General features: G+C 41.7%; 1 protein-coding gene across 1 annotated transcript in view; it reads left to right on the top strand.

The window, feature by feature from the left end:
- LOC143295215 (ATP-dependent DNA helicase PIF1-like) overlaps positions 1–24,093 on the top strand; it is a 46,721-nt gene extending 22,628 nt beyond the window's left edge. The window contains exons 9-13 of the mRNA XM_076606787.1: positions 4,510–4,649; positions 10,363–10,469; positions 12,952–13,039; positions 16,998–17,143; positions 22,669–24,093. Coding sequence (XP_076462902.1) covers positions 4,510–4,649; positions 10,363–10,469; positions 12,952–13,039; positions 16,998–17,143; positions 22,669–22,917 — 730 coding nt within the window. The 3' untranslated portion in view covers positions 22,918–24,093. The remainder of the gene's footprint in view (positions 1–4,509; positions 4,650–10,362; positions 10,470–12,951; positions 13,040–16,997; positions 17,144–22,668) is intronic.

Raw genomic sequence — 24,093 nt, 5'->3', positions numbered from 1 at the left:
GATAACCTTAGAAGTAGTATGATTTACTTTGATGCAGAGTTGACGGTTTGAGAGATATGATGAAAGCCATTTTGAAGCAACAGAACGAATGCCAAAGGTAGTGCTAAGATGGTTGATGAAATTTTGGTGGTTGATTGTATCAAATGCTGCTGACAGATCTAGGAATGCCACTGAGGATGCAAGTTTTTTGTCTGTATTTGAGAGAAGACTGTCTGTAACAGAAAGAAGAGCGGTTTCTGTGCTGTGGCTTTTTCGATAGGCTGACTGACAAATTTCAAGTAGATTGTTTTTCTCAAGATGTTCCTGTAACTGCTCTAACACAACTTTCTCAATAATTTTAGAAATGAATGACAGATTAGACACAGTTTAATCTTTAGTTGATTCGAGTCCAGATTGTGCCTTTTCAAAAATGGGGTGACAATAGGCAATTTGAGAAAATCATCAACAGTGCCGACTCTGGAGAGTAGTTTATGACAGTGGTGATCAAGGGGAGAAGATCATCTAGACATTTTTTAAAAGGCTAGTTGGTAATGGATCCAAATCACAGTGTGTGTGTTGGTTCAGGTGTCCTATGTTTGTGTGTGTGTTGGTTCAGGTGTCCCATGTTTGTGTGTGTTGGTTCAGGTGTCCCACATTTGTGTGTGTGTTGGTTCACGTGTCCCATGTTTGTGTGTGTTGGTTCAGGTGTCCTATGTTTGTGTGTGTGTTGGTTCACGTGTCTCACATTTGTGTGTGTTGGTTCAGGTGTCTCACATTTGTGTGTGTTGGTTCAGGTGTCCCATTTTTGTGTGTTGGTTCAGGTGTCCTACGTTTGTGAGGGAGACTCTGGTTAAGACGGAGAAGAACATAGAGGAGAGGGATGGTTGTGTGTTGGTTCAGTTGTCCTATGTTTGTGTGTGTGTTGGTTCAGGTGTCCCATGTTTCTGTGTGTGTTGGTTCAGGTGTCCCATGTTTGTATGTGTATTGGTTCAGTTGTCCTATGTTTGTGTGTGTATTGGTTCAGGTGTCCCATGTTTCTGTGTGTGTGGGTTCAGGTGTCCCATGTTCGTATGTCTATTGGTTCAGGTGTCCTATATTTGTGTGTGTATTGGTTCAGGTGTCCCATGTTTCTGTGTGTGTGGGTTCAGGTGTCCCATGTTCGTATGTGTATTGGTTCAGGTGTCCTATGTTTGTGTGTGTATTGGTTCAGGTGTCCTATGTTTGTGTGTGTGTTGGTTCAGGTGCCCTATGTTTGTGTCTGTGTTGGTTCAGGTGTCCTATGTTTGTGTGTGTATTGGTTCAGGTGTCTTATGTTTGTATGTGTGTTGGTTCAGGTGTCCCATGTTTGTGTGTGTGTTGGTTCAGGTGTCCTATGTTTGTGTGTGTATTGGTTCAGGTGTCCTATGTTTGTGTGTGTGTTGGTTCAGGTGTCCCATGTTTGTGTGTGTATTGGTTCAGGTGTCCCATGTTTGTGTGTGTGTTGGTTCAGGTGTCCTATGTTTGTATCTATTGGTTCAGTTGTCCCATGTTTGTGTGTGTATTGGTTAAGGTGTCCCATGTTTGTGTGTGTATTGGTTCAGGTGTCCTATGTTTGTGTGTGTATTGGTTCAGGTGTCCCATGTTTGTGTGTTGGTTCAGGTGTCCTATGTTTGTGTGTGTGTTGGTTCAGGTGTCCTATGTTTGTGTGTGTGTTGGTTCAGGTGTCCTATGTTTGTGTGTGTGTGTTGGTTCAGGTGTCCCATGTTTGTGTGTGTATTGGTTCAGGTGTCCCATGTTTGTGTGTGTATTGGTTCAGGTGTCCCATGTTTGTGTTTTGGTTAAGGTGTCCTATGTTTGTGTGTGTGTTGGTTCAGGTGTCCCATATTTGTGTGTATGTTGGTTCAGGTGTCCTATGTTTGTGTGTGTATTGGTTGAGGTGTCCTATGTTTGTGTGTGTATTAGTTCAGGTGTCCCATGTTTCTGTGTGTGTGGGTTCAGGTGTCCCATGTTCATATGTGTATTGGTTCAGGTGTCCTATGTTTGTGTGTGTATTGGTTCAGGTGTCCTATGTTTGTGTGTGTGTTGGTTCAGGTGCCCTATGTTTGTGTCTGTGTTGGTTCAGGTGTCCTATGTTTGTGTGTGTATTGGTTCAGGTGTCTTATGTTTGTATGTGTGTTGGTTCAGGTGTCCCATGTTTGTGTGTGTGTTGGTTCAGGTGTCCTATGTTTGTGTGTGTGTTGGTTCAGGTGTCCTATGTTTGTGTGTGTGTTGTTTCAGGTGTCCCATGTTCGTGTGTGTATTGGTTCAGGTGTCCCATGTTTGTGTGTGTGTTGGTTCAGGTGTCCTATGTTTGTATCTATTGGTTCAGTTGTCCCATGTTTGTGTGTGTATTGGTTCAGGTGTCCCATGTTTGTGTGTGTATTGGTTCAGGTGTCCAATGTTTGTGTGTGTATTGGTTCAGGTGTCCCATGTTTGTGTGTTGGTTCAGGTGTCCTATGTTTGTGTGTGTTCGTTCAGGTGTCCTATGTTTGTGTGTGTGTTAGTTCAGGTGTCCCATATTTGTGTGTGTGTTGGTTCAGGTGTCCCATGTTTGTGTGTGTGTTGGTTCAGGTGTCCTATGTTTGTGTGTGTGTTGGTTCAGGTGTCCTATGTTTGTGTGTGTGTATTGGTTCAGGTGTCCCATGTTTGTGTGGTTATTGGTTCAGGTGTCCCATGTTTGTGTTTTGGTTAAGGTGTCCTATGTTTGTGTGTGTGTTGGTTCAGGTGTCCCATATTTGTGTGTGTGTTGGTTCAGGTGTCCTATGTTTGTGTGTGTATTGGTTGAGGTGTCCTATGTTTGTGTGTGTATTAGTTCAGGTGTCCTATGTTTGTGTGTGTGTTGGTTCAGGTGTCCCATGTTTGTGTGTGTATTGGTTCAGGTGTCCCATGTTTGTGTTTTGGTTAAGGTGTCCTATGTTTGTGTGTGTGTTGGTTCAGGTGTCCCATATTTGTGTGTGTGTGTTGGTTCAGGTGTCCTATGTTTGTGTGTGTATTGGTTGAGGTGTCCTATGTTTGTGTGTGTATTAGTTCAGGTGTCCTATGTTTGTGTGTGTGTTGGTTCAGGTGTCCTATGTTTGTGTGTGTGTTGGTTCAGGTGTCCTATGTTTGTGTGTGTGTGTTGGTTCAGGTGTCCCATGTTTGTGTGTGTATTGGTTCAGGTGTCCCATGTTTGTGTTTTGGTTAAGGTGTCCTATGTTTGTGTGTGTGTTGTTTCAGGTGTCCCATATTTGTGTGTGTGTTGGTTCAGGTGTCCTATGTTTGTGTGTGTATTGGTTGAGGTGTCCTATGTTTGTGTGTGTATTAGTTCAGGTGTCCTATGTTTGTGTGTGTGTTGGTTCAGGTGTCCTATGTTTGTGTGTGTGTTGGTTCAGGTGTCCCATGTTATGTTTGTGTGTGTGTTGGTTCAGGTGCCCTATGTTTGTGTGTGTGTTGGTTGAGGTGTCCTATGTTTGTGTGTGTATTGGTTCAGGTGTCCCATGTTTGTGTGTGTGTTGGTTGAGGTGTCCTATGTTTGTGTGTGTGTTGGTTAAGGTGCCCTATGTTTGTGTGTATGTTGGTTCAGGTGTCCTATGTTTGTGTGTGTGTGTTGGTGCAGGTGTCCCACATTTGTGTGTGTGTTGGTTAAAGTGTCCTATGTTTGTGTGTGTGTTGGTTCAGGTATCCTATGTTTGTGTGTGTGTTGGTTCAGGTGTCCCATGTTTATGTTTGTGTGTGTGTTGGTTCAGGTGTCCCATATTTGTGTGTGTTGGTTCAGGTGCCCTATGTTTATGTTTATGTGTTTGTTGGTTCAGGTGTCCTATGTTTGTGTGTGTGTTGGTGCAGGTGTCCTATGTTTGTGTGTGTGTTGGTTCAGGTGTCCCATGTTTGTGTGTGTATTGGTTCAGGTGTCCCATGATTGTGTGTGTGTTGGTTCAGGTGTCCCACATGTGTGTGTGTATTGGTTCAAGTGTCCTATGTTTGTGTGTGTGTGTTGGTTCAGGTGTCCCATGATTGTGTGTGTATTGGTTCAGGTGTCCCATGTTTGTGTGTGTGTTGGTTCAGGTGTCCTATGTGTGTGTGTGTGTTGGTTCAGGTGTCCCACATTTGTGAGGGAGACGCTGGTGAAGACGGAGAAGAAAGTTGTGGAGAGGGATGGTTGTGTGTTGGTTCAGGTGTCCCACATTCATGTTTGTGTTGGTTCAGGTGTCCCACATTTGTGAGGGAGACGCTGGCGAAGACGGAGAAGAACGTTGTGGAGAGGGATGGTTGTGTGTTGGTTCAGGTGTCCCACATTCATGTTTGTGTTGGTTCAGGTGTCCCATATTTGTGAGGGAGACGCTGGTGAAGACGGAGAAGAACGTTGTGGAGAGGGATGGTTGTGTGTTGGTTCAGGTGTCCCACATTCATGTTTGTGTTGGTTCAGGTGTCCCACATTTGTGAGGGAGACGCTGGCGAAGACGGAGAAGAACGTTGTGGAGAGGGATGGTTGTGTGTTGGTTCAGGTGTCCCACATTCATGTTTGTGTTGGTTCAGGTGTCCCACATTTGTGAGGGAGACGCTGGCGAAGACGGAGAAGAACGTTGTGGAGAGGGATGGTGTGCTGGCCACACAGCTGTGCACACACAAGGAGGATGTCGTCAAGATCAATTCTTCTAAACTGAATCTCCTCGCAGGTCTGTTTGAACAGTGTTTTGCTTTAAACATGATTTTATTCTCAAAAGCAAGTAACGACAATGCCAACACATAGAGCAGCAACAAGCCGGAGCTTAGAAAACTGGTCAGCACACAGTGTACACATAACATAGTGGTGGTATTTTAAACATCAAATATGAAATATGAATTAGATCACAGATGAACTCTGCAAGGAAAAGCAAAGATGTACTCCCGATAAAGGCAGAAAAAAGAAAAAGAAAAAATCATATTTGCATATAAACATACATTTTCATATATATAGATAAACCTACACATACACTCACGCATACACATGTATACAAAGAAACAAATGTGTATACGCGTACATAAAAACATGCATATACAAACAAAAACTTCTACACATACACATATACAGGCATATGTATTGATGCATACATACACATGCCTATATACATACATACACACACCTAGATTATTATGCATACATGTGTACATATTATTTTGAAAATATAATAATGAAATAGTAACAAATAATTTTTAAGATAGACTCTTACAAACTGTGTACATCAAGGAGAATGTTGTCAAGATAGACTCTTACAAACCGTGTACATCAAGGATGTTGTCAAGATAGACTCTTACAAACTGTGTACATCAAGCAAGATGTTGTCAAGATAGACTCTGACAAACTGTGTACATCAAGGATGTTGTCAAGATAGACTCTTACAAAATGTGTACATCAAGGATGTTGTCAAGATAGACTCTTACAAACTGTGTACACCAAGGATGATATTGTCAAGATAGACTCTTACAAAATGTGTACATCAAGGATGTTGTCAAGATAGACTCTTACAAACTGTGTACATGAAGCAGGATGTTGTCAAGATAGACTCTTACAAACTATGTACATCAAGGATGTTGTCAAGATAGACTCTTACAAACTGTGTACATCAAGCAAGATGTTGTCAAGATAGACTCTTACAAACTGTGTACATCAAGCAAGATGTTGTCAAGATAGACTCTTACAAACTGTGTACATCAAGGATGATATTGTCAAGATAGACTCTTACAAAATGTGTACATCAAGGATGTTGTCAAGATAGACTCTTACAAAATGTGTACATCAAGGATGTTGTCAAGATAGACTCTTACAAAATGTGTACATCAAGCAAGATGTTGTCAAGATAGACTCTTACAAACTGTGTACATGAAGCAGGATGTTGTCAAGATAGACTCTTACAAACTATGTACATCAAGAATGTTGTCAAGATAGACTCTTACAAACTGTGTACATCAAGCAAGATGTTATCAAGATAGACTCTTACAAACGTGTACATCAAGGAGGATGTTGTCAAGATAGACTCTTACAAACTGTGTACATCAAGGAGGATGTTGTCAAGATAGACTCTTACAAACTGTCTACAGCAAGGATGTTGTCAAGATAGACTCTTACAAACTGTGTACATCAAGGATGGTATCAAGATAGACTCTTACAAAATGTGTATATCAAGGAAGATGTTGTCAATACAGACTCTTACAAAATGTGTACATCAAGGATGTTGTCAAGATAGACTCTTACCAACTGTGTACATCAAGGATGTCAAGATAGACTCTTACAAACATGGCACATCAACTAAAATATTGTCAAGATAGATTCTTACGAACTGTGTACATCAAGCAAGATGATGTCAAGATAGACTCTTACAAACATGGTACATCAAGGATGTTGTCAAGATAATACTCTTACAAAATGTGTACATCAAGGATGTTGTCAAGATAGACTTTTACAAACTGTGTACATCAAGGATGTTGTCAAGATAGACTTACAAAATGTGTACATCAAGCAAGATGTTGTCAAGATAGTCTCTTACAAACTGTGTACATCAAGGATGTTGTCAAGATAGACTCTTACAAACTGTGTACATCAAGGATGTTGTCAAGATAGACTCTTACAAAATGTGTACATCAAGGATGTCAAGATAGACTCGCACAAACTGTGTACATCAAGGATGTTGTCAAGATAGACTCCTACAGACTGTGTACATCAAGGATGTTGTCAAGATAGACTCTTACAAAATGTGTACATCAAGGATGTCAAGGTAGACTCTTACATAAACTGTGTACATCAAGGATGTTGTCAAAATAGACTCCTACAGACTGTGTACATCAAGGATGTTGTCAAGATAGACTCTTACAAAATGTGTACATCAAGGATGTCAAGATAGACTCTTACAAACATGGTGCATCAAGCAGGATGTTGTCAAGATAGACTCCTACAAACTGTGTACATCAAGGATGTTGTCAAGATAGACTCCTACAAACTGTGTACATCAAGGATGTTGTCAAGATAGATTCCTACAAACTGTGTACGTCAAGGATGTTGTCAAGATAGACTCTTACAAACGTGTACATCAAGGATGTCAAGATAGACTCTTACAAACTGTACATCAAGGATGTTGTCAAGATAGACTCTTACAAAGTGTGTACATCAAGGATGTTGTCAAGATAGACTCTTACAAAGTGTGTACATCAAGGATGTTGTCAAGATAGACTCTTAAAAACTAGTTGTCCTTGCAGGTAAGTAAAAACAGTAGTTGCTTTGTTTTTTAAATGTCACAATAGAAATACATTGACTTTGACAGTACTGTAGAAATACATTGACTTTGACAGTACTGCAAGGAATTCTTATTCACGGAACTTTATGGACACAGGAGGAGGATATCTCCAAGACAGACTCTTCTAAACCCAAACATTAACTGTGATTTTCTGGATCATATCCTCAACAAAATAAACTGTTCATGATCCAGGAAAAGAGGTTTTATCTGGAAGACTTACAACCTATTACTGGTATGACTGAAGATTTTTTCCCCACTATGTTCAACTCACTTAACGCTACAACCTGTTACTGGTATGACTGAAGATTTTTTCCCCACTATGTTCAACTCACTTAACGCTACAACCTGTTACTGGTATGACTGAAGATTTTTTCCCCACTATGTTCAGCTCACTTAACGCTACAACCTGTTACTGGTATGACTGAAGATTTTTTCCCCACTATGTTCAGCTCACTTAATGCTACAACCTGTTACTGGTATGACTGAAGATTTTTTCCCCACTATGTTCAACTCACTTAACGCTACAACCTGTTACTGGTATGACTGAAGATTTTTTCCCCACTATGTTCAACTCACTTAACGCTACAACCTGTTACTGGTATGACTGAAGATTTTTTCCCCACTATGTTCAGCTCACTTAATGCTACAACCTGTTACTGGTATGACTGAAGATTTTTTCCCCACTATGTTCAGCTCACTTAACGCTACAACCTGTTACTGGTATGACTGAAGATTTTTTCCCCACTATGTTCAACTCACTTAACGCTACAGCCTATTGGTATGACTGAAGATTTTTTTTCCACACTATGTTCAACTCACTTAACGCTACAGCCTATTATTGGTATGACTGAAGATTCTCCCCCCGTTCCCCCCAACCCCCCCGCTATGTTTAACTCACTTAATGCTACAACCTATTATTGGTATGAATGAAAATTTCCCCCCCCACGATGTTTGACTCACTTGTTGCTCCAGTTAGCTCCCCTGACTTCTCCCACAGACGACCAATTTGTATGGGTTAGAAATAAAATCACTCACAAACAAATCTTAGAATTCATGAACTGAAAACTTCCAGACTGATCAGAAACATAAAGCAGTTGGAAACAAGATATAAAACTTCCTCCCTTCTTATTCTATCATACACTACAGTGATATGATTATTTTTTTTTTCTGTTCGAAATTTGCACTCACTGATGACTTGTAAATGAATCTAGCAAAGCACACAGAGTTTGAAACATTTTGAATTCAAAATGTTATATAGCTATGTAGCCGTGTACCGAGTGGTTACTGAAGGGTATGGCACAAAAGACTTAACTAAATATGATTAATTGAAGGATAGACAAGATCCCACGCACAGGCCAGGAACATATAGAGGCCAGTCACAAATGGGTTTTTCTATTGTTTTATTTACAATATTCTAAAAGAAGAAATAATGAGAAGAAGACAACTAGGAGAAGAACTAAGAAGAAGAAGACTAGAAGAGAACTAGTCTAAGAGAAGACAATGAGAAGAAGAAGATAAAAAGAGAAGACAGTGCCTGGAATGACACAAACAAATGTCATTAGCACAACATGTCGGCACAAGTGAATAATAAAGCACATGTATACATATTACATGGAAAGATTACCACTTGGTATTCCATATGTGTGAAGACCAAACACTGACATCAAATGACATTCCTAATACATTTAAATAGTGCAGTTAAAGTGATTGAAACAATTAATCCAACACTATCTTGTAATCACAACAGCAGAATACTACACACCTCTTAGAGTACTGAGCACACTGTAGCAGTACAATTGATATCAGCATGTAAAATAATACATGAATAATAAACAAGATAATAGAATCAGTGGCTTTGATATTATACTGGCAAACTGATAGACCAGATAGTAAGTGAAGCACCATCATGGTTTAACCATTAAGTGGTGAATGAACTTTACGCACTCACTAGAACATTCTGGAACAAACTACTAGTGTCCAGAGACGTCACTGACTGTGACGTTAAGAATCAAATGGAACACCGCTACGAGCATATGACGACATGGCAATTTTCTAGATCAATCATAGCCGAGCTGTGACTAACATGTCAAAGCAATAACTGAACAAAGCATTAACTGAACAAAGCAATAACTGAACATACTCATATGAACACAAGTACTGTGTCGAATAATACAATTTACAAGTCAACACGTTCTACACAATAGTACTTACAGCCATACGTAGCGAGGTGTCACTGTTGTGAGAACACACCCGACACACTGCCCGCGACACAGCAAGAGACAAAGAGAGCAGGTGCTGGCCACGGCTGGCTCGGGTAGTGACCACTCATCACCCGCTCGGCCAATTTATACAAATTAGGCGAACTACAAAGACAATCACGTGGGCTGCAAACCAGATCGTCACTAATCTGAAGAAATCTGATGAGAACTGTGCTTGTTACAAGGTGTTCAGTAACAGATTTCTGAATGATTCCTGAACCGATTTGCATCGGATAAGTTGCAAAAGAAAGAGCTCAACGCCTACTTTATAATGAGTGTAAAATGAAGTGTTGATTATTTAAGATGAATTTATAATCTTAATTTAAGTCACCTGAACAGGGTCAGTTTTAACGAGCTCGTCGCTGAAAATTACAAACTGCGTTAAATCAGTTTCACGTAGGTAAACATAAATGGAATAGATTTAAAGATGGAATTAAGACGATTCTGCCAGTATATAATACTAGTAGTTTACTGATCCGACAAAAGAGTTATTAATTAAATACTGTGGAACAGAAACACAAGTTTGCTCTCAGCCAATGACGTATCACGACTTGACACTGGTCGAGCAGTCAGCAGGTGGTCTGGCCAGGACAAAATGATGTAAGCAGAGTGACGTCACATATTCTGTGCGCGGGTTATGAGGGAAAACTGTCGTCTGCTGTGGCTTGTGCGTGAATAGTGTTGGAGCAAGCATAGCGCGCTTGGTCACAGCTATGATAGGCAGCACACAGAGTTTGAAACAGATTAGATTCAAAATGTTATATAGCTATGATAGGGCCCTTTGGTCTAATTCTGTTGTGTGCCTTATGACTGAGAAGAAACTAGGCAGACAGCATTGTTGACTTGCACTGTTTTTTGTTCAGGTGCAGAAAAGACCTTCATTGCCAGTGACTCAGAGCCTGCGTACGCGGAGAACTTGGACAAGTTGTGTCCTGTCAGCAGCGTTGTGTCTCTCAAAGTGGGGGCACAGGTCAGTGTGCACTCTGTATCACTTGGAATCACTAGAAATATTCTGTTGCAATATGTGGAGTGATGGCCCAGAGGTAACGCATCCGCCTTGGAAGCGAGAGAATCTGAGTGCACTGGTTCAAATCCCAGCAGAATCGCCAGTATTTTCTCCCCCTCCACTAGACCTTGAGTGGTGGTCTGGACGCTAGTCATTCAGATAAGACGATAAACTGAGGTCCTGTATACAGCATGCACTTAGCGCACATAAAAGAACCCATGGCAACAAAAAGGATGCAGGCAGAAAAAATACCCCCCCCAAAATGGGTGGTGCTCTCAGTGTAGTGATGCGCTCTCCCTGGGGAGAGCAGCCTGAATTTCACACAGAGAAATCTGTTGTAACAAAAAGAAGTAATACAATGATATAATACAATAATTTGGTTTTCTTTTTGTTATGTCAGTGATCATCATCATCATCATCATCAATCACATTACAGGACTGAAGGGAATGATAAACTGAACATTGATTTCCAGCCCAGTTTGGTTGTTTTGTTTGTTATGTCAGTGATCATCATCATCATCATCATCATCATCACCATCCTCCTCCTCATCATCATCATCATCATCATCACCATCCTCATCATCATCATCATCATCATCATCATCATCAATCACATTACAGGACTGAAGGGAATGATAAACTGAACATTGATTTCCAGCCCAGTTTGGTTGTTTTGTTTGTTATGTCAGTGATCATCATCATCATCATCATCATCATCACCATCACCATCATCATCATCATCATCAATCACATTACAGGACTGAAGGGAGTGATAAACTGAACATTGATTTCAAGCCCAGTGTGGTTGGTTGTTTGCTGTTTTTTTGTTTTGTTTTGTTTTTTGAATAATATTTTGTTATATTTGTAATGAACTTTGTCCCAAAAGTCTTTGGTTATTTTTTCATGATAAGATTAATGAAGCTGAAGGAATATATTGATTGTAATCACCATCATGAGAGATACTGAAATACCTCCACACGTACAACTAAACAATGACAATAAATAGTTCATCAGCTTTTTGTTTAACATGTTTTTGTCAGCAGCAAAGAATTTTTCCTTGTTACTGTTCTCTTTCATTCTTTGTTTGCATGGTTTGCCCATGTAACTGAGTCAGATTAACCTTTGTTTGCATGGTTTGCCCATGTAACTGAGTCAGATTAACCTTTGTTTGCATGGTTTGCCCATGTAACTGAGTCAGAGATACCTTTGTTTGCATGGTTTGCCCATGTAACTGAGTCACAGATACCTTTGTTTGCATGGTTTGCCCATGTAACTGAGTCAGATTAACCTTTGTTTGCATGGTTTGCCCATGTAACTGAGTCACAGATACCTTTGTTTGCATGGTTTGCCCTTGTAACTGAGTCAGAATAACCTTTGTTTGCATGGTTTGCCCATGTAACTGAGTCACAGATACCTTTGTTTGCATGGTTTGCCCTTGTAACTGAGTCAGAATAACCTTTGTTTGCATGGTTTGCCCATGTAACTGAGTCACAGATACCTTTGTTTGCATGGTTTGCCCTTGTAACTGAGTCACAGATACCTTTGTTTGCATGGTTTGCCCATGTAACTGAGTCACCGATACCTTTGTTTGCACGGTTTGCCCATGTAACTGAGTCAGAATAACCTTTGTTTGCATGGTTTGCCCATGTAACTGAGTCACAGATACCTTTGTTTGCATGGTTTGCACATGTAACTGAGTCACCGATACCTTTGTTTGCATGGTTTGCCCTTGTAACTGAGTCACAGATACCTTTGTTTGCATGGTTTGCACATGTAACTGAGTCACAGATACCTTTGTTTGCATGGTTTGCCCATGTAACTGAGTCACAGATACCTTTGTTTGCATGGTTTGCCCATGTAACTGAGTCACAGATACCTTTGTTTGCACGGTTTGCCCTTGTAACTGAGTCAGAGATACCTTTGTTTGCACGGTTTGCCCTTGTGACTGAGTCAGAGATACCTTTGTTTGCATAGTTTGCCTATATAACTGAGTCACCGATCCCTTTGTTTGCATGGTTTGCACATGTAACTGAGTCAGAGATACCTTTGTTTGCACGGTTTGCACATGTAACTGATTCACCGATACCTTTGTTTGCATGGTTTGCCCATGTAACTGAGTCAGAGATACCTTTGTTTGCACGGTTTGCACATGTAACTGAGTCAGAGATACCTTTGTTTGCACGGTTTGCCCTTGTAACTTATATGCCAGAAATGACTTTTAGGTATAAACCTCTTCATGCTTATGATTTTGAAGATGCATTATGCTTAAGTCTAGGCAAAAAAAAAAAAAAAGTCAAAAATAAGAACACACCATCACCAACTCATTTATATATCATAATTATACCTACTGAAAAATATGGTATTTATTGCGAATACCATCCATATTTTGTGTAAAGGAGAAAATCCCTAATATTTTGAATTCTTTTGCTTTCTGTGCTCCAACCAGGTACTGCTGTGTAAAAATCTTGAAGTCAGTCGGGGTCTAGTGAATGGAGCCAGAGGCATTGTGACAGGTTTTGATTCTTCTAACGAAGGTGGGTTCTCTCTCTTTGGACTTGGATTGTGCACTATGTTTTCATACAGTGTGTGTGTGAAAGTGGGAGGCTTGTGCACTATGTTTTCATGCAGTGTGTGAAAGGGAGAGACTTGTGCACTATGTTTTCATGCAGTATGTGTGTGTGTGTGAAAGGGAGAGGATTTTGCACTATGTTTTCATGCAGTATGTGTGTGAAAGGGAGAGGATTGTGCACTATGTTTTCATACAGTGTGTGTGAAAGGGAGAGACTTGTGCACTATGTTTTCATGCAGTGTGTGTGTGTGTGAAAGGGAGAGGATTGTGCACTATGTTTTCATGCAGTATGTGTGTGAAAGGGAGAGGCTTGTGCACTATGTTTTCATGAAGTGTGTGTGTGAAAGGGAGAGGCTTGTGCGCTATGTTTTCATGCAGTGTGTGTGTGTGTGTGTGAAAGGGAGAGGATTCTGCACTATGTTTTCATGCAGTGTGTGTGTGTGTGAAAGGGAGAGGCTTGTGCACTATGTTGTCATGCAGTGTGTGTGAAAGGGAGAGGCTTGTGCACTATGTTTTCATGCAGTATGTGTGTGTGTGAAAGGGAGAGGATTGTGCACTATGTTTTCATGCAGTATGTGTGTGTGAAAGGGAGAGGCTTGTGCACTATGTTTTCATGCAGTGTGTGTGTGTGTGTGAAAGGGAGAGGATTGTGCACTATGTTTTCATGCAGTGTGTGTGTGTGTGAAAGGGAGAGGATTGTGCACTATGTGTTCATGCAGTGTGTATGTGTGTGAAAGGGAGAGGATTGTGCACTATGTTTTCATGCAGTGTGTGTGTGTGAAAGGGAGAGGCTTGTGCACTATGTTTTCATGCAGTGTGTGTGAAAGGGAGAGGCTTGTGCACTATGTTTTCATGCAGTGTGTTTGTGTGAAAGGGAGAGGCTTGTGCACTATGTGTTCATGCTGTGTGTGTGAAAGGGAGAGGCTTGTGCACTATGTTTTCATGCAGTGTGTGAAAGGGAGAGACTTGTGCACTATGTTTTCATGCAGTATGTGTGTTTGTGAAAGGGAGAGGATTGTGCACTATGTGTTCATGCAGTGTGTGAAAGGGAGAGACTTGTGCACTATGTTTTCATGCAGTATGTGTGTGTGTGAAAGGGAGAGGATTGTGCACTATGTTTTCATGCAGTGTGTGTGTGTGAAAGGGAGAGGATTGTACACTATGTGTTCATGCAGTATGTGTGTGTGAAAGGGAGAGGCTTGTGCACTATGTTTTCATGTAGTATGTGTGTGAAAGGGAGAGGATTGTGCACTGTGTTTTCATGCAGTGTGTATGTGAAAGGGAGAGGATTGTACACTATGTTTTCATACAGTATGTGTGTGTGTGTGTGAAAGGGAGAGGCTTGTGCACTATGTTTTCATGCAGTATGTGTGTGTGTGTGTGGGAAAGGGAGAGGCAGTGTATTTCATGATTATGCTTCAGCGTTTTATGTTTGTTTTAATTTTCATCAACATACTTGCTTGTATTATGTATGTATGTGAGTTATTATTTGTATGTTACTACAATATGATGTTCAGAGGTGGTTTGAGCATGTCACGAGCACCGTGTTTTTTGCTTTGTGTTGGAAAGTAGTGTGCAATAGTCAGCGAACCAGCTGTTTGTTTATTCATGTGGTAGATTCATTGAGTGGCTAGTTTTGATATCTTTTGTATAGATGTGTTTGTTTATTCATGTGGTAGATTCACTGACTGGGTAGTTTTGATATCTTTTGTATAGATGTGTTTGTTTATTTATGTGGTAGATTCACTGACTGGCTAGTTTTGATATCTTTTGTATAGATGTGTTTGTGTTGATTGCATGTTTGTTTGCTTGCTTGGCTGTCTGTTGTAATTGATTAATCAGTTCAGGTTTTATTTTGGGGGGGAGTGTGAGGGGGGTTGTGGTGGGGCTTGGGGAATAAACCAATATCATTCAGGGGAAAACATGGCCACTGCAGCACAGTACTTCATTTCCATTTCTTTTCTTTCCTCATTTCTTTACTTATTTACAGACTGTCCTGTTCATGAAGTTTGTGTGTGTGGACACATGAACTTCACCATCAGACAAATGCAGGGCTGCAGACATTATGTGTGCATGTGGGACTGAGTGGCTGAGTATGGGCCAGCCACAGTGTGTGTGTGATCGAAAGTGATTTTTTCGGTTTTTTGTTGTTTTTGTCAGGGATTTCATGTATCTTACTGTTAACCCCTAGGCTGCCTGCATGACGAGATAACTCGTCATGGCAAGCATGTATGCTTCGCTGCCACAATGACGAGATAACTCGTCATCGATATATTCTGACTTTTCCTTGGGTTGCATTCACTTCGTTGACAAGAATAGTGGTAGCTTTAGCCTGGGGAATCTCTCTAGATTCTATTCATAGCTAGAAACCCCATCTACGTCATGAAGCAGTCCTTTATTTGAATGTTTTGGTTGGGTCACTGTCCTAGTGTTTGCCTGGCTTCTCTCCTCGCTCGCTCAACAAAATGTCGGAATGACGCCGTGCTCAAGACATGCGATCGTGACGAACTAAATCAACCAAGATTTCTTTCTTTAGCTGATGCTCAGAAAGAATTGAAGCGTAAATTCGAAGGAGAAGATAGTGATGAACATTTATAGGACGATCTGATAGAAAATAAAGGGAGCAATCAAGAGAGTGGCCAAGATGCGACTGTCAGTGAGTGATGTCAGCTGTACAGATGTTAGCAGACGACAGAAGATGACCGAATTAGTAGCAGAGCGATATGCTTGGCACGCAGCCAACGCGGTCTGATGAGAACTGAATCAAGTGACCGTGTGAGAGGGGTGAAGAGGAGGGGGGGTGGAGACTGAGGGGGGCGTGGCCTCACATCCATCTTATCACTTGGAGAAGTCACAATGTATTGTGTATCTATCTCTTTAAAAAATATATATATTGTGGTTGTTCTAGTATGATTTTGTGTTTGCAGATATTCATTTGTCCAGAAAATATGATGTTTTTGTGCAAATTACCTGACTAATGTTTGTAATGAACAAGTTGAAAATGTGGCAAAAAACAAAACACTGATTTCAAAACAACAGCATGTCACTAAAAATATATAAAATGGGAAAAACAGCATGTGTTTTGTATTCTTTGTTCATTTACCTTTCAGAAAATATATACTTTCATGGGTCTTTCTCCAATAACAAAGAGCACAGAATTTTTTGAAAATTTATACCCGTTTTTTTGTGAAAAAACCCTGGCAAATAGATTTCAATTAAATTTTATTTTCCTGGCAGCGAAAGGGTTAAATGTACTGAATTTATTGGTGTGAAATATGCAGGTGTGAGTGTGTGGTGTGTGTGCATTTTACTCATATATACAATTTATCTCCTGCATGTTTATATATATATATATATATATATATATATATATATTTGTTGTACAATACCTTAGGTCTTAACGTATGTTTGTGTGTGTGTGTGCGTGTGCGTGTGTGTGTGTGTGTGTGCATTTTACTTATATATACGATTTATCTCCTGGATGTTTATATACCCGGATATATATATATAGATATGTATTGTTGTACAATACCTTATGGTCTTAATATGTGTCTGCGCACTCGTGTGTGTGTGTGTGTGTGTGCATTTTATTTTAGTTATATTTACCATTTATTTGTTGGATGTTTCTTATTTGTAAATATTGTTAATTGTGCAATGCCCTATTGTCTTAACATGTGTATGTATGTGTGTGTGTGGGTGGAGGGGGGAGGCTTGTTTTAGTTTGTCGTCAGCTACTGGGATTCTTATTTGACTAGTTTTAATCTCTTTGTTCATGTTGATCAATTCATGTTTGTGTTTACAACAAGCCTGTGATCGCACAAGTTAAAGTGGATTAATGATTTGATTTGATTTGATTACATGTTTCAATTTTTTTTCTTTCAGTTTTTTTAAAATTTTCATTTGTTCTGTTTTCTTATTTACAGGCTGTCCTGTGGTGAAGTTTGTGTGTGGTGTACAAGAGGTCATCAAACCAACCCGCTGGAGTTTTAAAATGTTTGGCGGTGTGGTGCTGACACGCAAACAGGTCCCCCTCAAGCTGGCCTGGGCCATCTCTATACACAAAAGTCAGGTTGGTGCTGTGGCATGCTTGGTCAGGATAATATACATTTTTGTCAGGAAACTCATATACCTGCTTTGCAATGTTCAGGCAACACATTTACCTGCTGTGCAGCATTGTGAGACAACACATTTACCTGCTGTGCAGCATTGTGAGGAAACACATTTACCTGCTGTGCAGCATTGTGAGACAACACATTTACCTGCTGTGCAGCATTGTGAGGAAACACATTTACCTGCTGTGCAGCATTGTGAGACAACACATTTACCTGCTGTGCAGCATTGTGAGACAACACATTTACCTGCTGTGCAGCATTGTGAGACAACACATTTACCTGCTGTGCAGCATTGTGAGACAACACATTTACCTGCTGTGCAGCATTGTGAGACAACACATTTACCTGCTGTGCAGCATTGTGAGGAAACACATTTTCCTGCTGTGCAGCATTGTGAGACAACACATTTACCTGCTGTGCAGCATTGTGAGACAACACATTTACCTGCTGTGCAGCATTGTGAGACAACACATTTACCTGCTGTGCAGCATTGTGAGGAAACACATTTTCCTGCTGTGCAGCGTTGTGAGACAACACATTTACCTGCTGTGCAGCATTGTGAGACAACACATTTACCTGCTGTGCAGCATTGTGAGGAAACACATTTACCTGCTGTGCAGCATTGTGAGACAACACATTTACCTGCTGTGCAGCATTGTGAGGAAACACATTTACCTGCTGTGCAACGTTGTGAGACAACACATTTACCTGCTGTGCAACGTTGTGAGACAACACATTTACCTGCTGTGCAGCATTGTGAGACAACACATTTACCTGCTGTGCAACGTTGTGAGACAACACATTTACCTGCTGTGCAGCATTGTGAGACAACACATTTACCTGCTGTGCAACGTTGTGAGACAACACATTTACCTGCTGTGCAGCATTGTGAGACAACACATTTACCTGCTGTGCAACGTTGTGAGACAACACATTTACCTGCTGTGCAGCATTGTGAGACAACACATTTACCTGCTGTGCAGCATTGTGAGACAACACATTTACCTGCTGTGCAGCATTGTGAGACAACACATTTACCTGCTGTGCAGCATTGTGAGGAAACACATTTACCTGCTGTGCAGCATTGTGAGACAACACATTTACCTGCTGTGCAGCATTGTGAGACAACACATTTACCTGCTGTGCAGCGTTGTGAGACAACACATTTACCTGCTGTGCAGCATTGTGAGACAACACATTTACCTGCTGTGCAGCATTGTGAGACAACACATTTACCTGCTGTGCAGCATTGTGAGACAACACATTTACCTGCTGTGCAGCATTGTGAGACAACACATTTACCTGCTGTGCAGCATTGTGAGACAACACATTTACCTGCTGTGCAGCATTGTGAGACAACACATTTACCTGCTGTGCAGCATTGTGAGACAACACATTTACTTGCTTCGCAACAATATACAAATGTGCCAGAGTATTGTATTGGAGTAGCAATTGGTCATAATTATATGTTTGTTTTCTTCTTCTTCTTCTTCTTTGTTCGTGGCTGGTCATAATGATATGTTTGTTTTCTTCTTCTTCTTCTTTGTTGGTGGGCTGTAAGTCCCATGTTCACCCACATGCAGAGTGGGTTTTTCCATAGATGACAGTTGTTCACCCCCACCATGTAGGAAGTCGTACTTCATTTTGGGGGATGGGGCATTCACCCACATGAAGAGTGGGTTTTTCCATAGATGACAGTTGTTCACCCCCACCATTTTGGGGGATGGGGCATTCACCCACATGAAGAGTGGGTTTTTCCATAGATGACAGTTGTTCACCCCCACCATGTAGCAGTTGTACTCCATTTTGGGGGATGGGGCATTCACCCACATGCAGAGTGGGTTTTTCCATGGATAACAGTTGTTCACCCCCACCATTTTGGGGGATGGGGCATGCTGCTTATGTTTACATAACCCACCAAACCTTGACATGAATTGCAGGATGTTTAACCTGTGTATTTGATCTTCAGGCGCTAGCAGGTCTGCAAATCTCCTGACTTGGGAGATCAGAAAAATCTGCACCATTTACCCACCAGTCACTGTGATCAGGATACACGTTTGTGAGGCAACACATAAACCTGCTTTTCAGTGATATGCATGTGTTTGCAAGGGAATTATGATTTAAGGGAATGTCAGTCTGTAGCTGGTGTGTGTGTACATTTGTGTTTACACATGTGTACATATTGGTAAGTGGACACGTTATGTTGACAGGCAAATTTATTGTCGTTTAATGTTGCCTTTTTTATGAGATCTGTTCAGTTCATTTCCATCCAGTCCATGTTCCAGAGTGCTGATTTATCCATTCTGCCTTTTGGTTCCCTTAGACTGAGTATGGATATATTGGTACTGCAGTGGGCACATTCAGTTTCACTTTTTTACTCAGTGCTTTCAGCTTGCTAGCTTTAGCCTATACATTTTTCATGTGTTTTCCAAGGGGATTGAGAATGTTTTTGATGACACTGTGAGTGTCTCGTGTATGAAGTATGACTTTGATGGTGCACTCAGCTGTTGTAGGATAATAGGTTAACAGAATCTGCAGTGCAGTTGCACTGATGGGGTACAAAGTGTTAACACACACAGCCTGTCTGTTAGTACTGGACTAAGAATGAGAAACTGAACACAGAATAGTATGGCAGTCAAGTTCACTTTCCTTGTCAGTCTCTGACATTTGACAGTCAGTCAAGTTCACTTTCCTTGCCAGTCTCTGACATTTGACAGTCAGTCAAGTTCACGTTCCTTGTCAGTCTCTGACATTTGACAGTCAGTCAAGTTCACTTTCCTTGCCAGTCTCTGACATTTGACAGTCAGTCATGTTCACTTTCCTTGCCAGTCTCTGACATTTGACAGTCAGTCAAGTTCACTTTCCTTGTCAGTCTCTGACATTTGACAGTCAGTCAAGTTCACTTGTCAGTCTCTGACATTTGACAGTCAGTCATGTTCACTTTCCTTGTCAGTCTCTGACATTTGACAGTCAGTCAAGTTCACTTTCCTTGTCAGTCTCTGACATTTGACAGTCAGTCATGTTCACTTTCCTTGTCAGTCTCTGACATTTGACAGTCAGTCAAGTTCACTTTCCTTGTCAGTCTCTGACATTTGACAGTCAGTCATGTTCACTTTCCTTGTCAGTCTCTGACATTTGACAGTCAGTCAAGTTCACTTTCCTTGTCAGTCTCTGACATTTGACAGTCAGTCAAGTTCACTTGTCAGTCTCTGACATTTGACAGTCAGTCATGTTCACTTTCCTTGTCAGTCTCTGACATTTGACAGTCAGTCATGTTCACTTTCCTTGTCAGTCTCTGACATTTGACAGTCAGTCAAGTTCACTTTCCTTGTCAGTCTCTGACATTTGACAGGGTGAAGCGCAAAGTCTCAGAATGTCTTAGAAAAAAGAAAAGAATTGTTTGAAGACTTTCCAAAATCACACAGTTTTGATCATATCAATAGTAAACAGACCTTTTAAACACAAAAGCTGGCTGTGACTGTTGTTCCCCCATGCTCCCACCCCCACCCCATTAGTAAAGGACTGGGATTGTGTAAATTACATAATCCCCAATTCTTTGCGTTTGTGACTGATGTATGACCTGTGTTTCACAGAGAAATCTGTTGTGATAAAAAAAGAAATACAAAATTAGCAGGTTAAGGCTCATTCACATTAAGCCCAGCCAGTTGCCGTCAGCCTGACACAGCAACACACTTCAGACACAGCCAGTTGCCGTCAGCCTGACACAGCAACACACTTCAGACACAGCCAGCTGCTGCCAGCCTGACACAGCAACACACTTCAGACACAGCCAGTTGCTGTCAGCCTGACACAGCAACACACTTCAGACACAGCCAGTTGCTGTCAGCCTGACACAGCAACACACTTCAGACACAGCCAGCTGCTGTCAGCCTGACACAGCAACACACTTCAGACACAGCCAGTTGCTGTCAGCCTGACACAGCAACACACTTCAGACACAGCCAGCTGCTGTCAGCCTGACACAGCAACACACTTCAGACACAGCCAGTTGCTGTTAGCCTGACACAGCAACACACTTCAGACACAGCCAGCTGCTGTCAGCCTGACACAGCAACACACTTCAGACACAGCCAGTTGCTGTCAGCCTGACACAGCAACACACTTCAGACACAGCCAGTTGCTGTCAGCCTGACACAGTAACACACGTCAGACAGCCAGCTGCTGTCAGCCTGACACAGCAACAGACTTCAGACACAGCATGTTGCTGTCAGCCTGACACAGCAACACACTTTAGACACAGCATGTTGCTGTCAGCCTGACACAGCAACACACTTCAGACACAGCATGTTGCTGTCAGCCTGACACAGCAACACACTTTAGACACAGCATGTTGCTGTCAGCCTGACACAGCAACACACTTCAGACACAGCCTGTTGCTGTCAGCCTGACACAGCAACACACTTCAGACATAACCAGTTGCTGTCAGCCTGACACAGCAACACACTTCAGACACAGCCAGTTGCCATCAGCCTGACACAGCAACACACTTCAGACACAGCCTGTTGCTGTCAGCCTGACATAGCAACACACTTCAGACACAGCCAGCTGCTGTCAGCCTGACACAGCAACACACTTCAGACACAGCCAGTTGCTGTCAGCCTGACACAGCAACACACTTCAGACAGCCAGTTGCTGTCAGCCTGACACAGCAACACACTTCAGACACAGCCAGTTGCTGTCAGCCTGACATAGCAACACATTTCAGACACAGCATGTTGCTGTCAGCCTGACATAGCAACACACTTCATTCACACACAGCCAGTTGCTGTCAGCCTGACACAGCAACACACTTCAGTCACACATAGCCAGTTGCCGTCAGCCTGACACAGCAACACACTTCAGTCACACACAGCCAGTTGCCATCAGCCTAACATAGCAACACACTTCAGTCACACACAGCCAGTTGCTGTCAGCCTGACAAAGCAACACAATTCAGTCACACACAGCCAGTTGCCGTCAGCCTGACAGCAACACACTTCAGACAGCCAGTTGCCGTCAGCCTGACAGCAACACACTTCAGTCACACACAGCCAGTTGCCGTCAGCCTGACAGCAACACACTTCAGTCACACACAGCCAGTTGCCGTCAGCCTGACAGCAACACACTTCAGACAGCCTGTTGCCGTCAGCCTGACAGCAACACACTTCAGTCACACACAGCCAGTTGCCGTCAGCCTGACAAAGCAACACACTTCAGTCACACACAGCCAGTTGCCGTCAGCCTGACAGCAACACACTTCGGACACAATTCTCAGCCAGGTCTTGTCAGCAACTGGCTGGACTTGGTGTAAACGTAGCCTGATGTGAATGGCCTTTGAACAAATGGATGGTGTTAATGTTGACTATGCTGTGCTGATGCTGTCTTCCTCATGGCCTTGCAGGGAATGACTCTGGACTGAATAAATGGATGGTGTTAATGTTGACTATGCTGTGCTGATGCTGTCTTCCTCATGGCCTTGCAGGGAATGACGCTGGACTGTGTGGAGCTCAAACTGGACAAAGTGTTTGAGGACGGACAGGCGTACGTGGCGTTGTCCCGCGCCAAGAGCCTGCAGGGGCTGAGGGTGGTCGGCTTTGATCCATCCTGCGTGCGAGCCAGCTGTGATGTGCTGCGCTTCTACAGGAAGCTGAACATGTGTCCTCAGCTCCCCATTCGGCCACCGCCCCCCACCAACCACAAGCACTCGGGTTACAGCGGTGTGCTGTTGTAACGTCGGTGCTTTTTAGCTGTGTGAAATGTTTGCATGTTCTGTACAATGTGGTGCATGAAGTGTGGTTTGGTTGTCGTGAGTATAACTTATTGCTTTTTTCTTTGGGTATTATTGTTTGTTCATCATGTGTGTTTTTGTGTTTGTGCAGAGTTTATAATAGTCTGTGTGTGCATGGCAAAAAATGTGTTGTTTTATCCTGAAAGATTTTAAAAGGATCTATACTCATTTTTTTAAGGTAAAAGGAAAGATACAAGTGTGGTTTACCTAACTATTGTAACTTGAAGATGTGTATGATACTGCTTACTGAAGGTCAGGATGGATGGTGATTGAGAACTCTACATCTACATAGAGGAAAAGTGAGGACATGCAAAAGGAAGACAAGTGGGGAAAAACTGAAATGAAGATGATCTTTCAGGTGTTAAAGGCGCTTGACTTCACTTGAGTAACTGACATTTTAAGGAATCAGTGTAAGAAATGCTAACCACTATTACATTTGGTGCAAAAATCAAGCTTAGAATTTGATGACTTTCAAGAAAGTATCAGCGTGTTTGGTTGGGTTTTTTTTTTTTTTTCAAAGAAATGCCATATCTAACATTTAAAGTAAGTGTGTTTGTTGTTATCTATGTGTCATCTGCAGGGCTATATGGAATAGCATAGAAAAACAGGAACTGGTCTGTGTGAAAACCATTTATAGTAAAAGTGTTTGCTGATCTGTGAGCTATACTGACATACACCACATAAAAAGTGTTTGCTGATCTGTGAGCTATACTGACATACACCACATAAAAAATGTTTGCTGATCTGTGAGCTATACTGACATACACCACATAAAAAGTGTTTGCTGATCTGTGAGCTATACTGCCATACACCACATAAAAAGTGTTTGTTGATCTGTGAGCTATACTGACATACACCACATAAAAAGTGTTTGCTGATCTGTGAGCTATACTGACATACACCACATAAAAAGTGTTTGCTGATCTGTGAGCTATACTGCCATACACCACATAAAAAGTGTTTGTTGATCTGTGAGCTATACTGACATACACCACATAAAAAGTGTGGATCTGTGAGCTATACTGACATACACCATACTGATCTGTGAGCTATACTGACATACACCACATAATATCACCATGACTGAGGATGTATCGCATGATGTGAGTTGGAGAGAGA

The sequence above is a fragment of the Babylonia areolata genome, chromosome 20 (genome assembly GCF_041734735.1).
Source record: "Babylonia areolata isolate BAREFJ2019XMU chromosome 20, ASM4173473v1, whole genome shotgun sequence".
Lineage (NCBI taxonomy): Eukaryota > Metazoa > Mollusca > Gastropoda > Neogastropoda > Buccinidae > Babylonia > Babylonia areolata.
This window is presented reverse-complemented; position numbering and strand designations above follow the sequence as displayed.